This window comes from Micropterus salmoides, unplaced genomic scaffold, assembly GCF_014851395.1.
Source record: "Micropterus salmoides isolate LMB-PRFRI ecotype aquatic unplaced genomic scaffold, ASM1485139v1 Ms_hic_scaffold_4, whole genome shotgun sequence".
Classification (NCBI taxonomy): Eukaryota; Metazoa; Chordata; class Actinopteri; order Centrarchiformes; family Centrarchidae; genus Micropterus; species Micropterus salmoides.
Window position 1 is genome coordinate 14,912,632 of NW_024043372.1, and position 18,617 is coordinate 14,931,248.

Sequence of the window (18,617 nt, forward strand, 5' to 3'; positions counted from 1 at the left end):
TTTGACTTTTGATAGGTGCTCTATTAATAAAGTTTGTTATTATATTTTTATTACTTAACTCACAGTAGTTATGTATAACTATGAACAGTGTATAAGGGTCATTGTAGAAAACAATTGTAAGTATGGGGGTAATATTCAGAGAAAGAAACTCTGATTAAAGTCATAAATTTAGGAGAAAATAAATAATACAAGAGTCAATGTACATATAAGAGAAGAGGTGAAGCTTTCAGACAGACAGACATGAGGGACTGCAACAAAGCCACTTAAAAGTCACATTTTAGTCATTTACAAATATCTACAGTTCTTCCTCAATTTCTTTCTTTGAACAGAATGAAGTAAGTCATTGTTAGGGCTACCAACGTTTGTTTGTGTTTAACTGTCACTGTTTATTGGGCTGTGTGGCTCCTTGCTGAAGATTGGTCTGGCCACTGCCAGCCCTGTCTATATCCTGCTTGTCGTCTGAGGATGCCAATTGGAGCGGCACCCCTCCACTTCCTCCAATCCAGAAGCTGCCTATGGTGACGCTAATTGGAGCGATGCGCCACCCCTTCCCCCAATACCATAGCTGCCAGCAAGACCGCTCCAACCTTCAAATAGGGTGTCGTCCTGGGGTGCGTTTCCCAAAAGCATCGTTGCTAACTACGGTAGCAACTTCCTTGGTTCGAACTATGCAGTTGCAACGCAACTGTTTCCCAAAACCCTCGTTTGAACTATGGAAGTAACTAAGTTGGTAACTTGCATGGTACGTTAAGCAACGCAGGTGTTTCCCGAAACCATAGTTCCGACGAACGTTGGCACCAACTGTCGTTAAGTTAGTTCGAACTACAGTTCCTGACCTATGGTTAGAAGCTTAGTTCACGGTGACAACGTCACAGATAGCAGAAAACGCAATGTTAGGAGGTGGATGTAATGTGTTTTAAGCAAGGAACGTTAGATAATCCTGCTGTACAATATATTTTTAAATGTAGTTGTAAAAGTGCTTTTAAATGTATTTGTCGGGTCATGGGTAGGGTTGCATTATTTCAGTAGACCATCTACGAACAACATGTGTTTTTCTCACAGATTACCCTTCTGTCCACAATAACTTAATTTAATATTAGTCATCCAGTACAAAGGTTAAAGGACAAAACAGAGAATGTAAAGACTTTTAATACTACCTTATTTTATACATTTCATACATATATACATACATTAAAATTCATGAAAGTACTGTAATGAATAAATCCCTGAGAGTTTTCTTTGCCTTTATAACAAAGATAAATAGAGAACTCACGGGAGTCGAACCCGTGTCTGTCTCAATAGAGAACATGGATAAGCTCAGACACTGAGCGATTCTCAAGATCTAGATGGCTAATGCGGCCAAGGGATTCATAATAGTGTTAAGTGTTGACATGAAGATACTTGCAGATTAAACCTATTTTACTAAATGTCTTGTAATCGCTAATAGTTCTTAATCTTTTCTTCTAAGTTACAGACTATTGTAGGCTATGTAGGCTAAATAAAATGATTAGGTTAAATATTATTTATATTGTTGATTTCATTAATACTGTTGTTGATTTTCTTGTTATTGCTGATACAACCATGATATGAAAAGCCTAAATAATAAGTTAGCATAATGATGTCACTTATATCGGCCACAATTGTATTTAGGCAGAATACGACAACGTTGAAGCTAATTAGTAGATAGATTTAGTGTGTTTGTTTAACCCCTACTCGGGTATAAACTATGATTTGTCTGTGTCCTCTCCTCAGAAACCAGGCCAGGGTTTAGCTTTAATACTGATTCTGTTTGCACACATGTAGCTCTCTTTATGTTAGTTCCATTAGGTTTAGGAGTGCTGCGCTCTTTGTGTTTGGTTTGAATTACAGAGAGGGTTTTTGTTTCATGCTTTTGTTTTCAGTACTTACTTAAAAATCTTGTTTCTAGAGATCTCCTTTTGTTATATTGTTTTCAGTTGTTTACACAGCACCCTCTTGCCCATTTCTGTTGGTTGAACTCCTTTTTTGTTAAACTCGCTGTATAAATAAATATATTTACTATACCTGAACCATCTGGTTTATGTTGCTTCCCTTTCCACTTCTGAGCTGGGTCGTAACACTCATAATTCTGGCTGGTGAAAGTAGCTTATATGTGATAGCTATTGTTATTAATATCTGCATACCCTGCATGTTTTTAATAGAGGACAGAGCCTTTAATAACATAAGCACAATTGTGTTTCCAAAGTTTCTTTCTTGTAAATTAATGACTCTAATCTCGAAATAACTCGTAATGTTATCCCCCTCCCCTGGCTATGTATTATTACTATTATTTGTTTATACCTACAATGGTTCTAATACGCAGCTCAATACGTAGCTCAGTAGGTAAACTACACACTAAATGATGTGTTATTTTTCTGATTAATACTTGTGAATCAGGCCAACTGCCAGTGTTTCCCATATGTAATGGATATGGCATAGTAAAGGAACCATTGATAATACGAAGAAGTTTTAGGTTCTAACTAAGTTTTGATACTAAAGAATGCCCAAATCTATATGAGTTATAGACCGGTTCAAAACACCTATGCAAAATTTCACAATGCTTCACAATAAAATACAATACAACAAAATGAAATCTAGCATCTTGTGGTAATTGTTAGGGGTGGCACACAATTAGTTAATACCTGTAATGTATGTTTTTGTTGTGATTAAGGTGTATCAGTGTACTGGGTTAAATGAATGGAATATTACTAACAATAATGATACAGCTGGTTGTAGATATGCTGCACATTAAGTCCAGACAGTGCTCATATCTTCTTGATATCTTCTCAAATCTTCTGATACTGCACTAGACTCTAGCAAAATAAGCTAAATTCTGTATTTGCTCCATGTTTACATTGTGAACCATTAGGAGCTCCATCAAATTACTAAGCTCTGATCATAGTTTTTTCCTGAAAAAAAATATTTTTGTATAATGTATTATTGTTTTTTAATGTGGAGCTGTCAGTTGATGCAATAACATGAATGAACAGACTCTGGTATGTATGTGTACTTCTAGATAAAATCAACTATGACTTACGCAGTGTAACCTTTTGAATCACATAAGTAGATAACATTACAAGCAGGAGACAATGGAAACCCATGTCAATGTAATTGCATTAATTGCACCCTTACTGCAGAGATTGTATTGTTTTTAAAAAAAACCTTGATTTTTATATATAAAAATCGTGTTGACTACAGTTTGTGGATCTCCTAAAATAGTAACTGAATTTATAAACAAATGCTTGCCCTTGGAGGCCTATTTAGTTTGCTGTATATCTAGATTTGCGTGCTGTATTTTTACATCTTGGGACTCTGCTCCTCAAAGACATTCAAAAAAGTCATTTCAAAAGAAACAGTTCAAGGAATCAACATTCTAAAAGTTCTTTAGATATATCACAAAAATAGATGTCTTACCTTTCCCACATATAGTGGCTCTGTGCCCGTGTACTCCTCCACCACAAAAAATTGGTTCCACACCCATCCTCTCTTAACCCGTTCAAGTGACGAGGGTCCTTCCTCCTTTTTGCTCCCTCCTGAGTTTGAACCACTAGTCCTTGAGGACTCACACCAGCCAAAACTACAGCAGTTTAGAAGTCCCAATGCTGCTAACAGTGTCCAAGCCCCTGCTGTCCAAAAAAGAGCCATTTTGACAAAAACAAAATAGTAAAATAAAAAAAAAAGAAAGAAATCCGGCCTGGGTCTACATGTAATATACAAGAGGTGTGCAGATAGGAAGAGTGTGTTGCTTGTCGTTGTATACCAAATAAAACTCCACCAGGACAAACTTAAAATGTCTTTGTGTGAGGACTTCAAAGTTAATCCATGGGATCACAAATAAATCTGAAGTTATCTGCTGAATACAGAGCAGGTCATGGAGCATATTGGATTCCTACCACCCGCAGAGTACCTGTGTGTTTTGTAATGTGGTCGGTCATTCTGATTCTATAATATCTGCCACGCTTTATAGAGTCTCTTATATTTTTATTTTTATAATTATGACCTAATGTAGTGAAACAAACAGACTTTGGAAAATGTCTTTCAAGCAACAGATGTTTCTAGATTGACTCAATCATCAGTGGAGAAACTAAGGGGAGACAGGGATACAATGGCATTAAGGAACATGCCCTTAAAGAGTGATGGTTCCTACCCATTCTTGACTTTGTCATTTTTACTTCTTGCTGTGCTTCTGATTTCCCTTCTAGCCATTTCACTTCCAGTGGTTGGTGCGTGTTTAATGTGGTGGTTTAATACAAAGCTGTCCAAAAATTACTCTATTGAAGGTTTTTGCCAAGAAAGCTCTTCTATCGTCCAGTTCTTTGAAAAGCCATGACTAGTTTTGCCTCCTGAAGCAGAATCCTGAAGAAAACTGAGAAAAGGCCAACTGATTTTACCGTTGGTGATTTTGTTTGATCTTCATAGCTTATCCCTTCAGAACAATCCAGAGGTTTGGAAAGTTTATTCTGCAAAGGTCCTACTGTATTTCTTTGGCCATCAGTGAGTCAAAAGCAGGAAAAGGCGAACCTGTAAGACAGAAAAGAAAATTGCTGTTATCATAATTGCCATTTGGGCTGAATCTTGATACTTGATACCAATTGATACTTTTAAAGGTCATTCTGAGCATCAAAGTCAGTGTTTATAGTATTGTATTTTTTGTTTGTTTGTTTATCGCATGAATAGTGAATGTGTTCCAATTTGTAAACAAGAAATAAAGAAAATAATCTAAATTTCTCTAACACCACCTTTCTAAAACAAACAAACAAACAAAAATCAATAACACCACCTTTCTGGTCATCTTGCCTTTCTTTTTAACTCTGTGTGCTGTGAGCCACAAAACCCATACTGTGTTTGTGTTCAGCAGACATTCTAACAATGTGCTGTGAGCTGGAGAGCAATGGCAGAACAGTGAAAAGAGGACAGGAAACCAGGTGTGTGGAAAATAGGAAGGAAAGAGAGAAGAGGGAGAGAGAGGTCATTGTTCATCACACACCAGACCCAAAGCATCTGTCTGCCTTTCGTCCGACTGATGGAGCGGCCCTAACATCCGCCAGCTGATTAATTGCATGAGGGAGCACTAATTGGATAAAAGTATTAATCAATTAATTCTATCCAATGAGGCAACAACCCCCTAATACTTCAAACAAACATTGGAAAGCAGCAGGCGGGGAGCGGACACGGTCCTCGACTGCTGTGAAACATGCACAGAGGTTAGACAGAAATACAGAGCTGACGGGGCAGAGAAAGAGGTTGGGGGTGGGGGAGAACGTGCAAAATAACAAAAAGAAAATGAAAGAAATAACTAAAAAAATGAAATAATGAGTGAAAGACTAAAAGAAGTAACTAGACAGACTGGTGTGTGTGTGTGGCTGTGGGTGTGATTAATGGTCTCTTTGAAACATTCAGAACAAAAGACGGATGACAAAAAAACGAGGAACCACAACATTTAGGATGTCTCCAGCCTTACGACCTCAAAAAAGGAAGATTGCAACACCAGTTGAAAAAAAAACTCCTAGCCAGCAGGTGGCTTAACTTATTGTATTTCTCCCAGCTAGAAGAGGACTTCTAATCTCACTGTCCTCCTGTCCGGTAGCGTGCTTGGAGCTTCCGGAAATAATTCCTTCTCAGACTGTTGGTCAAGGCAATGTCCGTGGTATTGGAAACCAACTGGGGGTGTCCAATATCCAGAGCAAACAGTTCAAGAGCAACTTGATCTTAGACCTCTTTGTTCACTTGGTTCTGTTGGTGTTGTTAATGGAGAAACTATATTAGAGATTAGGCACATATCATATATTGGTGATCGTATTTAGTGTACAAGTGTTTATTTACTACTTGAATCTGCTTCTCTTTAAAGCAGATTCAAGTAGTAAATAAACACTAAAATAAGGTGGAAAATGACCTAGAATAACCTACTGTCAATACAATTACGACATAGACCTACACCGCTACCGCCCCAACCGGTCGCTGCCGCCACAGTTAAACAGTCTTAATGAGAGCTCAACAGTCCGGGGAGTGGGTGTGTCACGGTTCTGTCTCTCGGATCCGCGACACAAGACCGTGGACTTTTGTGTCACAGTTTCGGTCTCGGTTTCAGAACCACCATTTTAGTTTAACATGTTAGCATGTTAACATTCTACTTAGCACTAAACTACACGTACAACTGAGGCTAAAGGGAATGTCAATAGTTTTGGAATAGTTTTGGAGGTATCCTGATGGGACATGAATGTAGGCTATGTAATTTTCATGACAATGCATCCAATAGTGGCTGAGATATTTCACTCAAAATCAAAAATGCCAACTTGATGGTGACACCATAGGAAAAGTCGAAGGATCATCAAAGTCATTTAGACGTCATCCTTCATTAATGGTTTTAATAAATTTCATTGCAAAATCATTCAGTAATTTTGTATTATATATATTTCAGTCTGGATCAAAGTGGTGGACTGACTAACAGGCCGCTGGTGTGGCTAAATTAGAAATTATAGAAGAGGCTGAGATATCTTGACTTTTAGATCCTAATAATATGGGTCAAGCTCCAAAAACACTTGATCCTACAGTCCCATTATACAATATAATGTAGTGAACAACAGTGTGGATTTGTGCATTTTATATTAAATAATTTAGAGACTCAACTCCTCTTTTCTCTCCCAGAGAGAAGCAGGGGGTTTGATTATCAACCCTCTACAGACGGCTGAAGAGACCCAAAAGAAAGGGGGGTGGAAAGGTCGCTTTCCCTAAGTGCTATTCCTGAGCAGCCTGATCGTAAAACTGGCACCTTTGATTCCGCAGCCTGATAACGCGGTGCCTGACTGTTAAACTGACAAAAGGGACATTAACCAGCGATTAGCATTTCCCTGAACAGCCTATCAGAACTCTCCTTAAAAGGGGGCAGGAAACCCTAAACTTACCTCATCAAAGGGATACTTCTTCTCACCCAGGTGTGACAAAATCCAGGACACCAAGGACAGCCCTGAACTTTATGTAAACAAAGACTGCAGTCTCCAAAGACTCAAAGCATTACCTGTTTAATTAAATAATCTTTTAGTTACTTGATTACGTTTGCCTCTATTTGAATAGTTATGTTACCATGTTGTTGCTATCTGTTGTTGATATTATTGCTGAAAATAATCTAAATAAGTTACTTTTGCAGTGTTTTAATTTTCAGCAAGATTAAGGACACTCCTTCATTTTATGGGTAACCAATGCTTGTTCACAATACTTTCTGACACAATTCCTTTAGAAATGATGATAAATGTCATACTACACGCTATTAATTGCCAGCTTGAATTTAAGGCTAAATAACTAAATTTTCCAGCTCCTGAGAAGATTGTTTTGGATTAATCTAAGCTTTCCTCATGTAACCTGAGCTCCCCCCAAGTGGACGAAATAAGTATTACATACCATCGTCGGAAATGCCGTTAATGTATAAATGTTTTTATCATTATTTATCATGACCAATAATTTGACAATTGTTTTCCTGTTACCAAATGCTTAAACTTAGAACGGTACAACCGTTTGACCATTGAGGTTTGATTGTGGGAAATATTTGATTATAATACGCGCAAATAGATTTTCTTTTTCTTTACAGACATATTAAAAGTTTAGAAGACAGTCCCTCGGGAAACCGGGAACGGCCTCCCTGCGGGAAACGAAGGACTGCCCTCTGGGGAACCACGCCCCAGACAACAAAAGAGCGACACACGACGTCGTCGCTCTCTCTTCCTCTTCGCTCTGCTCTCTGGACGCTTCGGCACGCGCCCGGCGTGCCCCCTCCCGGCAACGCCCTAAGAATTCGACCAGTGCAACAAAAGTCTTTGTTTCGCTTGAAGCTACACACGCGAAGTGCCGCGACTTCAGTTTCCTTCAGTTCCAGCAACTTTACTTGTTTTATTTTCTTTCTTTTGTTTTGTTAAAAGTTATCAGTCCGTTAAGTTACACTGGACTAATTCAGGAACGACCAAGTTCCCTTTTAAGCTTTTTCGTCGAGCTAATTTCACCGAGGTCAGACCCAGCCACGTGGTCTCGCCAGCGGCAACGAAGGACACCAGAAAAACAGCCGAATTGCCAGATGGAGGACGGCCAACCCTTGGAGAATCCCCTAGCAAAAAGCCAGGATTGGGCAGCTAGCGTGGGACCCGTGCAACCGGCCAATTCAGGGATGTCCCATAGTGTTAATATTGCCTTTTTAACTCCTAAACTCATAGCTTACTTTCATTAGTTCTCCTCTGCCGTATGAGTCAAATTATTCCCACAATCAAACCTCCATTCTCATTGTTTAGCCATTGTTTATTTCTCTGATGTATTTAACCACCTTTTTATATCACCTTAGTTAGTTAATAAATTCACTGTAACCAAGGAATTGTGTGTGTTGCCTATTTCTAAGTTCCTGCCAAGAGAATTTACCCTTTAGATATAAGACTGACTGACTGATTTTAAGATAATTGAGCGATTATTAACTAACTTATCACTGGTGAATAATTGTATAATTATTAAAAGCTACCTAGAGGTCCGGAGACTCTAGGTTAATAACAAATCCGGTGGTGCCCCGCAAAACGAGAGATTTATAGATTTAATATGGTCTGAATATTAAAATTCATAATTGGATATTCTCATAAATTTATTAAAATTCATAGGTAGTTTAGACATGCTACAATAATAACATATTTCGTTAGATCACTCACAGGCATACCATGCCCTGAGTTTTTAACTCCTTCAGGAAAAAAAGCCTCTCTTAGCCCAGCATGTTATACCTTGAAGACATTTTCTTTCCATTGGAAAGACATCATGCAGTTTTTCACAGTTTACTTCTCGAACACTAAAGAATGTACTTGGTGGAGTGCCCTTTTTTACTACATCAGGTGCAAACACTTTGTGGCTTTGTTTGCACAATAATCATTGGTAAAATGTAACAAAGGTGTACTCCATTAACAGAGGACCCACTAACCACTTCATGGCTAAACCTGACCACAAGAACTATTAACTGAACTTTGTATTCTTCCGGGTCGGCCAATCAATGATCAGCCTGCAAATAGCCTTTGAAGGCAGAAAATGGCTGTTCTGACCCTATTTTGTATGCACTTCCTTCCTTTAGGACTAGACATAACAACACTGAACTCCAGAGAGACAATTCAGCAGTCAAGGATAACTTTGTCTCTCGACACAGACAGACTTTCCCTTTGTGCCCTGAACTGATTGGCATGGCAGACCAACACCCGTGGTGCACTGTGCGCCTCAGCACTGAGCATGCAACAGTAGGAGTGTGTTTGTTGGCAGTGATAGGCCTATTTTCCAGCATTCTCCTCACATGGAGATTTCCTCTGACAGCAGTGAGACAGAATGTGACTGGGCTCTTCTGATTCTGCCCTGTGCCCCTCTCTAAGATCCACCACTTGCCCCTGCAGAGGATGATGGCCAATCCATGCTGCCTGGCAGTGGAGATGACACAGTATCATCATTCTCTGCTGAGGCAGAACTGTGTCCCTCTGCAGCCAGGACACCCCTAATGTGATGTTAAAGAGCAAGTTACAACATTTTTGTGTCTCCAGTTCCACACTTGCTGTAAGCCAATGTTGTGGCTGACTGCCTGCAAAAGGGTCACGAAACACACACAATATTCTTACTGTTATGATTTCTGTAAATTATATGCAAATAATGCATACTTTCTTGCAAGACAACAAGATTTTGCACCCATGCCCTATTTAGTACACAATAAATCAGAATAGACAGTTCAGAAGGATTGTAACTTAACTAGATGCTTCATAACATCATTTAGGAGTCAACTACAACAGTTCAAATTAAAGGTTTATATTTTAATGTGAAAAATGAATAACATATTCCTTTAGTGAGAAAAAAGAGTGCTTTGAGTGACAGTCAATCAAAAAAAGGAATGAAAACAAGTCCCTCGTTTGACTTAATTTCATCAAAAATATTTCTTTTCAAGTTTCCAATTAGATATGTTTGAGCTGTGGAGTGATAACTTCAAAGAAATAAAAACATACAGTTTATTCCTCTGTGCCTCAAAGGCAAACATCACTGGGAGGATAGAATTAATTTGTTTTTTCCTATCTACACTTTCCCCTGTTCCCTTACAGTAGATGACTTAACAGTGTGGCAGGCAGTTTGAATATGTTTAATTAGCGAGCATTTGTAACAAATATTATTCTGCGTTCACAGAAGTGGCTTTGCAAACTGAAGCATTTGCTGAGCACCAACTGCTTGGTATCTAAAAACAAAATCTACACTCCTCCATTGAATCTCCTTCTCCTTCTGTTCTGCTTCCCCACTTAGGGAATTTCATTAAGTGTGTACACATTTACTCATAATTAGGCCTAAAAGTAGGAAGCTCTAATGAGTTAGAGGGGGAGGCCAAGGCAAGAAAAAGAGTTTTATGTTAGTTCTGGGTTCACTTAAACTTGGCCATCACTACAGTGGAGTCAGAAGCCGTCACTGGCGGAGGCAAATTAATGGCATGTCAGTTACTGCCCTTTTTTTTAAGCAGTGGCCAGCAAACTTGTTGTTGATGATAAAAATATGGCTGACATATCTGTCCCTGTGTGTGTCTCTCTCTTTCCCCTATATCGTTTCACTCCCTCCTCTATTCATTCTCCAATCCAAAGCTATTGGCAAGCCCTGTGCAGCCATACGTGACCTATTAGAGTGCTGGATTGATTCTGGAGCATGGCTGCAGCCTCTCATCAGTGGACATGCCCAGAGCAGGCCCTTTGACAGCTGGCAGTGGACGGACGACAGCCAGGCAAGACTGATCACTGCAAACTGATAGGCATGGGGCCAATGGCCAGCAGACAGCCCTCTCTGTCTCTCTGACACACACTCTCACACACACAAACATTCAAAGGCATGCAAGCATCCAATGTAGCAGTGTGTGTTACATTGCATTTGACCAGGCACATGAAACGTACAAGGCTACAGTGGCTCAAACCAAGTGGCCTTTTGCCCTCTTTGGCTGACATGCCGCTCTGACCAAAAGTATTTATAATTAAATAAAAAAAATAAAAACACAACAATAATTTAATATAAAAATATTTTCTTTTCCAGTACTATAATCAAATAATGATTAAAAATGACAATAATTATCATTATCTTTGTGTGAGAGTCTTCCAAGCTCCTTCTCGGCATTCATGTCATTATCAAGGCTTAACATGATGTAAAGTAAGCTGTTCTTTATTCATTATGTTATCATTATGTTGGTGATTTACTCAGCAATTATTTTTGGCTTAGATTTAGGTTGGCCTGAAACTAAGGATATATTGCACGGCTGCTGCGTTCTTAATAGGCCCACTTAAGTAAATTAATTAGTGTAGACTCTATACCATTCCTTGCCATACGCAACTAACCACTACGCCGTATTGCATTTGATGGCGGCTCATATGTGGTCATTGTGTGTTGTAACCACCATCCCTTAGTGTACATAGATGTAAGGAAATTGTCTCTGTTTACATACTGTCAATTACCGCGACTCCATCACATTAAATTAGATATCTTGGAGCTTGTAGTTGCACTGTAATGGGCTAATGGGCTAACTGTTGATTGTATTTAGCTTTAATAGGCTGATTGTTGACTATGGTTAGGTAAGGTTAATGTAGCTTTACAAATGAAGCTTCATAATGGTTGTTGCACATTGTTTATAATGACAGTGCCCTCGAAAGCGAGAAGGTATGGGCAGCATAAAGACAGAGCTGAGCGAAGCAGCTAGAGCTTTGCAGAACTAGTTTCAAAGCAGCAGTAGGCAAACAGGTGGATTGTGACTGAAATATGTAGATGCCATTTGACACACTTTATCTCAAATACATATTTTTGTCTCTGTCTTTTATTTGGCTTGGAAGTAAGCGTGTTTTTACAGACGGAGAAACTAACATTATGTTTAATATGGTTTACATTATTAGTCATTCTAATGTCATTTGTGTTTTTATCATAAAAATGTTAATTAACAATGCTACTTTATGTGGCAGTGAATTATGATATTTTGCTCCGTGTTTGCAACATACATCTGATCAGTTGTTGAAGATTGAGGACTGTACAAGATGGAGTGGGGACTGGGGAATATATGAAAATGCCTTCCTTTATTAGGGGAAAATATTCTGAAAAGCTTATATCTAAATAAATTAGAATTATGCATTAAATGAAGAAAGTATTAAAATTAAAAAAAAAATACACACAATAGAAAAAAAAATTGAGTAACTATTTTAGAAGAGAAATAAAACTGGACCTCCAGCAAACTGAATCCATTGCTGTCATTTTCTATTTTCTATGCTATTTCAGGGTTAATATTATGGATAACTTGTTACCTGAATGATGTTGACACGTCAGCTGATTGGTCAGTGGGTTTGTCTCCAAAACATGTTTGTTCTCACTTTTTTTTACACTGTGATAAGCTTGTTATCGTTGCCTCTCTGCTCTGCCATTAGCCCGCTCTCCTCTCTATTGTGCCTTCCCTGACCAATCAGATTAGATGCCACTTCAGAGAGTTGTGTGGAGTGCACATGAGTACTGTGAATTACTGTGAGTGAAAAATACAAGGCTGCATCTTTTTTCACGGAACCACCTTTTAACTTGGGTTGGAAATGATGAATCAGCCTCTGCAATGATTTTTACCATTTGTCAGAGTAAAGTAGATCACGCTGGCCCTGACAATTATTGCAAACACAGACTCCACGGCTGCGACAAAAGCTGGCAAAGCAGGTAGATGACAACACCTAATCAGATCCCTTAATGTACTGGCAGAAGAGATGTTTTCCCTCCATGTTACTGATGTAGTGGTACATTTACAAAGAAACATCATTCTGTGTGCTGCAGGGCTTATCTACACAATGCAACCAAATACCAGACATAACTATCTCAGTAATTATTGCCCATGACATTTTGTACAGACTTTGATGGTGACTAAAAACTACTGAATGGACTGCCGTGGCATTTGTAAGGGACTGAGAGGATGCATCATGAGGACTTTTCATTTAGTGCCACCTGCAGGTTAACATTTATTCTGCTGTGAGAAATATCTCCAAAACTGTTGGATGGATTGGCATTTGGATTACCACTTTGTGACTTTGTTCTGTCAAATGCGCTCTATTAAATAAACTGTACTTACTTAATTACTTACATTTGTTACATATATGCATGTCACCCTCAGGATGAATTGTAATAACTTTGGTGATCCCATAACTTTTCATCTAGAGCCATCATTAGGTCAAAATTTCAATTTGTCCAGTACTCTGGACAAACCCATCATCTTCAGCTGTACTTTGTGTTTAGTGCTAATAAACAAATATTAGCGTGCTAACAGAAAACTGAGGTGTGATAATGGTGAACATTATATTTGTGTATTAGCATTGTCATTGTCAGCATGTTATCATTAGCAAATAGCTATAGTAAAAGTGCTGCTTTGGCTGAATACAGTCTTATAGATCTGCTAGCAGGCTATTAGTCTTTGTCCCATTTACTTTTCATAAACAGCAAATAATATAGTAATATATAATAAGTAATACACATATCCTTTGAAATTAAGGGACATTCTACATCTGATCCTTATTTAATAGTTTTTGGCTTTAGGTATGGATGATTTTCATATCTATTGATTTAATAAAAAAAGGGATGCTACAACAGCAAGGGACAAAACTATGAAATGGAGTCCAAAGGGCATTACAACATGAGCTATCAGAGAGGTTCATACAAGTGAGAAATAAAGGTGAATGTGTCAACGCTATCCATTATATCCATTCACTGCTTAGGAAAACATAGGCATATGTATTAGGTATAGTGTGGTTTAAGGTCTTATGGCTGTAAAGCTGTGTTGTTGCATCTCTGCATGTATATTGAGTTTCACCGGCAAGCAAACAAAGTCGAACTTCTAACAATTCCTCAATTATAAGCATTGCAACAAAAGTGTGTAGTCAGTTCTTCCCATAAGAAGTACAGGTCTGAGTTCTAACACATGACAGCCACTAACAGCTTAGCTGGATTGGTCCAAGAGTGCATTGCAGCTGTGAGTTATAGCCTACAACCAAATTTTGAATCATGCAATGTTTTGAGGAAGGGAAATATAAAATTCCTCACAGGACTGAATTTGCACATTAGCGGAAAATGTCATGCTTTAATTCATAATTCATGTTTTCACAGACATTAGTGTGTGTTGGAGCTGGCCAAAAATGCAGTGTTCTTCCCCTGCTGGGCAGTAACGTTTTCCTTCCTGGGAGGCTGGTATAATCAAAAAACTGAATTCATGCAAAGAAACATACACACACATTGACACTTACTCATGCAGAGACCCAAACATACACACACACACACATACACTTATTCACACAAATATATGCACTGAAGATATAAATGCAAACTGGAGTATAAACCATTTGATTTTGTTAATGCATGCAAGCATGTACACCACATACACAAAGGCACACTCTGTCCTTTCATCACCCATCCTACCATTAAGTCTCTTTCTCACTCTTCTCCTCTTCATCTTTCACCTTCCTTCACCTTCTTAGTCTATATTCCATGCGCCTCTTTGGCTTCTCTGTCTTTGTCTCTCTCTCTGTCTCTGTGTCTAACTCACTGTCAACAAGTTCTAAAACCTATTGCTTTTCAGCTTTCTGCTCTCTCCTCTTTCTTTGTCACTTTGTTTTGTTGTCTTTTCTTTTGGCTCACTCTTTCCCTCTGTCCTTTTCTATTATACCTTATGCTGTTTGGCCATCCACACCACCTTCCTCACTTGTTTCTCCTTCTGCACTGCACTGTCACTTTTATTTGTTCTTTTATTGCCTTTTTTGCCCGTTGTCTGCTTAACAGTCTCAGCATCGCTCCCTCTGCAGGTTTATCTGTTTGTCCTGTTTTTCTATCTGTTTTCATCTAGCCCTTTCACTCCTATGTCTTTTACACTTCCACCCTGTATTATTTTAAAACTATTTTTCTCAGGTGAGTGTTGTATGTTGCTCTTACCAAATTAGTAATTTCTTTAATGCTCAAACATGCATATCTTCTTTTGTTTCTTGCACATTCTTACACATTAACATTTCTCTCTGCACCTATACATACCCAGATATACAATGCTGCAACTCAGTGGAGCCTGGTATCATTAGGGAATATTGCTGCATCTCCCTATAATAAACTTTTCAGTTTGTTAGTTTATTTTCAGGTGCCACGTGACAAATAAATGGCACAAGTGATTACTATTGGAGGGAAGGAGTTTATATTTGGATATTAATAGCCTGAAGTTAACACATGGCCACATTTACTCCCCCCTGGCTCACCCACTCTCCTCAGTGCACTATATCTCTGCCTCAGATTGATGTCTGCACTGATTTTGCATTTACTCAAAACTGTCCCTGTGCACACACACACACAAGTATGCACAGCTTAACAAACACACACACACACACACACACACACACACACACACACACACTGTAGATAGTGAGACAGCCTCCATCTTCCATTGCCAGAATCTCCCTATCAGATGGATGAAAGCTGCCATCAAAGCCAGGCCCAGGAGGAGTTCAGACAGTCTGCTTATTCAAGTGAACCCGACACCAGAGTCCAATCCCCTCCGCCATGCTTATTAAATAGCATATTTTGTCATTTCCAATCCCAATTTGTCACAGTCACTTGGCTCAGCGGCCCCATGCCATGTCACAGAGGGGTGAAAAAAAAAGAACCAAAGGCACAACAGAAAAAAATATCTGTTTCTGTAAAGTGTTTGTGTAGCAATGGTACGGTTTTAATGGGCCGTTTGTTGCGAGGCTGACAAAATAGAAAAAATAAAAGGAACAAAAAAACCCAACATCTTGCTTTGGAGTACAGTAGGGTTGCCATGAAAACAAGTGTGCTGGCTCATGGAAGTTTTGTGAATATTAAGAAACAGGCAGAAATTATGAGCCTGCTACTCAGGCAAACATGCAATAATGACAAACATCTTGGTGTCCTGTACACATTTGTTGTATTGTTATTAAATGCATCTGCTATATTGTATAATGTATATGTCAGCATGTGTTTAGAAAAAAGTAATATTATGGTCACTGCAATGATACATAACAAAACAAAACAGCATAAACAAAGTCTATACAATTGTCCAATGAAATGTTGATGCAAATCACACAGCTTCAAAGCACAGTGCAAATTTTTGTGCCATAATTGTACAAACATCAGTTCCAGCTGACCACAACGTATAATCCTCCATTCAAACCACCTCTGCACAAACATCTAACACATTTCATCCATCTAAATTAATCAATCCACTGAAGTTTAACAAGAACACAGACTCCCTTCTGTTTGCATCCCATACTCCAGTAGCATGCTAGTTGGACCTTGCTATTGTTTGGGCCTCTCTCTCCTCAACTGGACTCTACATTCTGAATCCAAACCCCCATGTTGTATTGGCAAGTCAATGATATGCAGCCAAGCGTGACTGGGGAGAACAAAATCTGCATTGACACAGGGAACTGTCTAGAGAATGGGTGCTGCCTTGCATTAGGCTGCTGTGTTTGCTTATGGGTTATAATGAGAGGTGACATATTGTCAGTGCCTTGCTAAAGCTGGTCTCCTAATTACACTAATTGCTGCTTTTCCACCCTTGCCCCTCCCTCCCTTTCTCTTCAAATCTCTGCCCCCACCCCATCTCCTCTCTACCATGCCAATACTGCTGCTACTCTTCAAAACTCAAAAGCTTCCACCCACATACCAAGATGAGCCTGCACCCACTCTCTTTTCTCTCGCTTCCTCTTTACATCCATTAATTTTTCTTTTAAAAAGAAAATGTTCACACACTACCCCTGTTCCGTTCCATTCTTTCTGTCTCACTGTCTCTGCTTGTCTGTCTTCATCTTTCTGTCTTTCTCTTTTCTCTCCCCATTGGACTAGCCTTTGTGCCCATACATACCACAGGCTCTACTCCTGCTGCAAAGGCCCCTATGCCTGGGCTGCCAGCTGCACAATTACTAAATCGCTCATCTCACGGGTGGCTGGCGCTCTGTATCCCCAGCTTTGGCTGGGGAAGAGAGAAAGGGGGGGGGGGAAGAGACTCAGAGAGAGAGAGAGAGAGAAAGAGAGGTAGGATATGAATGAAATAAACATAACGAAAAGGGCAGTACAGTGGGATCTGGAGGGATAGACTGGACTAAGAGCCCAAGCCAAAAGCTTGCTCGATTGATTCTGTGTGTCTGTCTCTACTTATACATGTATGCCTGTGTGCAATGGAAATATTATGCATGTCAGTGTGTGCATTCACGCATACATGTAGATGTATGCGTGAATGTGTCCGTGAAAGACAGGTGATGGCCCCGGTAGTTGACAGCTATCAGTGCACATGTTCCCAGGATGGTAGAAGAGTGCTGGTGTCTGTCAACACATTGCTCTGACTCTGCCCTTAGCCTCAAACAGACTATACTTAAGACCCTCTCAGGACAACCAGAGACCACTGGTGCCTTTCAGAACTGCTTCCAGCCAATGCAAATGCAAAACTAAGTGAGCTGGACGAACTGCCATAAAGTCAACAAGTTGAGTTTCTTGCATAACAAGTAATGCAGGTTTCTTTTGCTCTTTCTATAAAAGGAAGCTTAATGCATCATGATCCGGAGACTAGTTTGGAGCAGAGGGATTTGCATCCTTTATTGAACATTTTAAAGCAATGGAATCATACACAATTGCACACTAGCCTTAGGTTTACTTGGCATGCAGTCCTGATAACATCTGCCTATAAACGGGTATACTGTGCCATGGGCACCGAATTCCTGTGCAAACTGTTCTGGTGTGCAAAGCTGTAATACAGAAAATACTATAGAAAGACTCTTATGCAATGACATGGATTGGTAATTTTCTCAGCAAGTATTTTTAACTATATGTATTGCTTGTATAAAAACATAAAAATAGACATGTAGGTATAGAGAGCAGATCCTGCATTGCACACTGTGTCATCCAAGTTGCTCTTTTTCCAATTTCTCATCCCCCATCTCTTCTCTAAGTAATATCAGAATTCACCGCATGTGTATTTAAGAGCCAGGGGGCTGGAGGGAGGGCGAGGGCTTTGTTACTTTTTTCTAGTAATTTACATCACATCTCACAGCTAATTGAGGAAGTGAAAGTACAAGGTTACTAGATGATTTGGAAGCAGGCTTTTGGGAAACCAAATAAGGACCTTAGAATGGTACCTCAGTGTCTGTAGACATTCCCAGACAAGTCATCATTTTTAAGTGGGTAAAATTTACCCTCCATCCATTTTCTATATCTGCTTATTCTTAGAGGGTTTTAGTAGGGCTGCAGACAATCCCAGCTGGCATTGGGCAAGAGATGGGGTATACCCTAAACAGGTCGCCAGTCAATCACAGGGCAAACACATAAAGATGGAGACCCATTCACGCTCACAGTCATAGCTATGGGATAAAAAGTCACCAGCTATTTACAATGAAAAAAAGTGCTAATCAAAAGAATCTGACTGTGATGAAACTCATCCAACTGTCTACTTCTTAGAGCTTCACCCTGCTCCACACAATCCCTGTGTATTGCTGTAGCTCCCTTCTAACTGTTGTTGTGTTTGCTCGACATTATTTAAGTGAAAAAAATATTTAGCAGAATATTAATTTGTCAGCCTGGCGCCAACC

General features: G+C 39.3%; 1 protein-coding gene across 1 annotated transcript in view; it reads right to left on the bottom strand.

Annotated features, from left to right (window-relative positions):
- LOC119885429 (cadherin-22-like) overlaps positions 1–18,617 on the bottom strand; it is a 163,512-nt gene that overhangs the window by 77,544 nt on the left and 67,351 nt on the right. The window contains exon 3 of the mRNA XM_038695468.1: positions 3,433–4,539. Coding sequence (XP_038551396.1) covers positions 3,433–3,663 — 231 coding nt within the window. The 5' untranslated portion in view covers positions 3,664–4,539. The remainder of the gene's footprint in view (positions 1–3,432; positions 4,540–18,617) is intronic.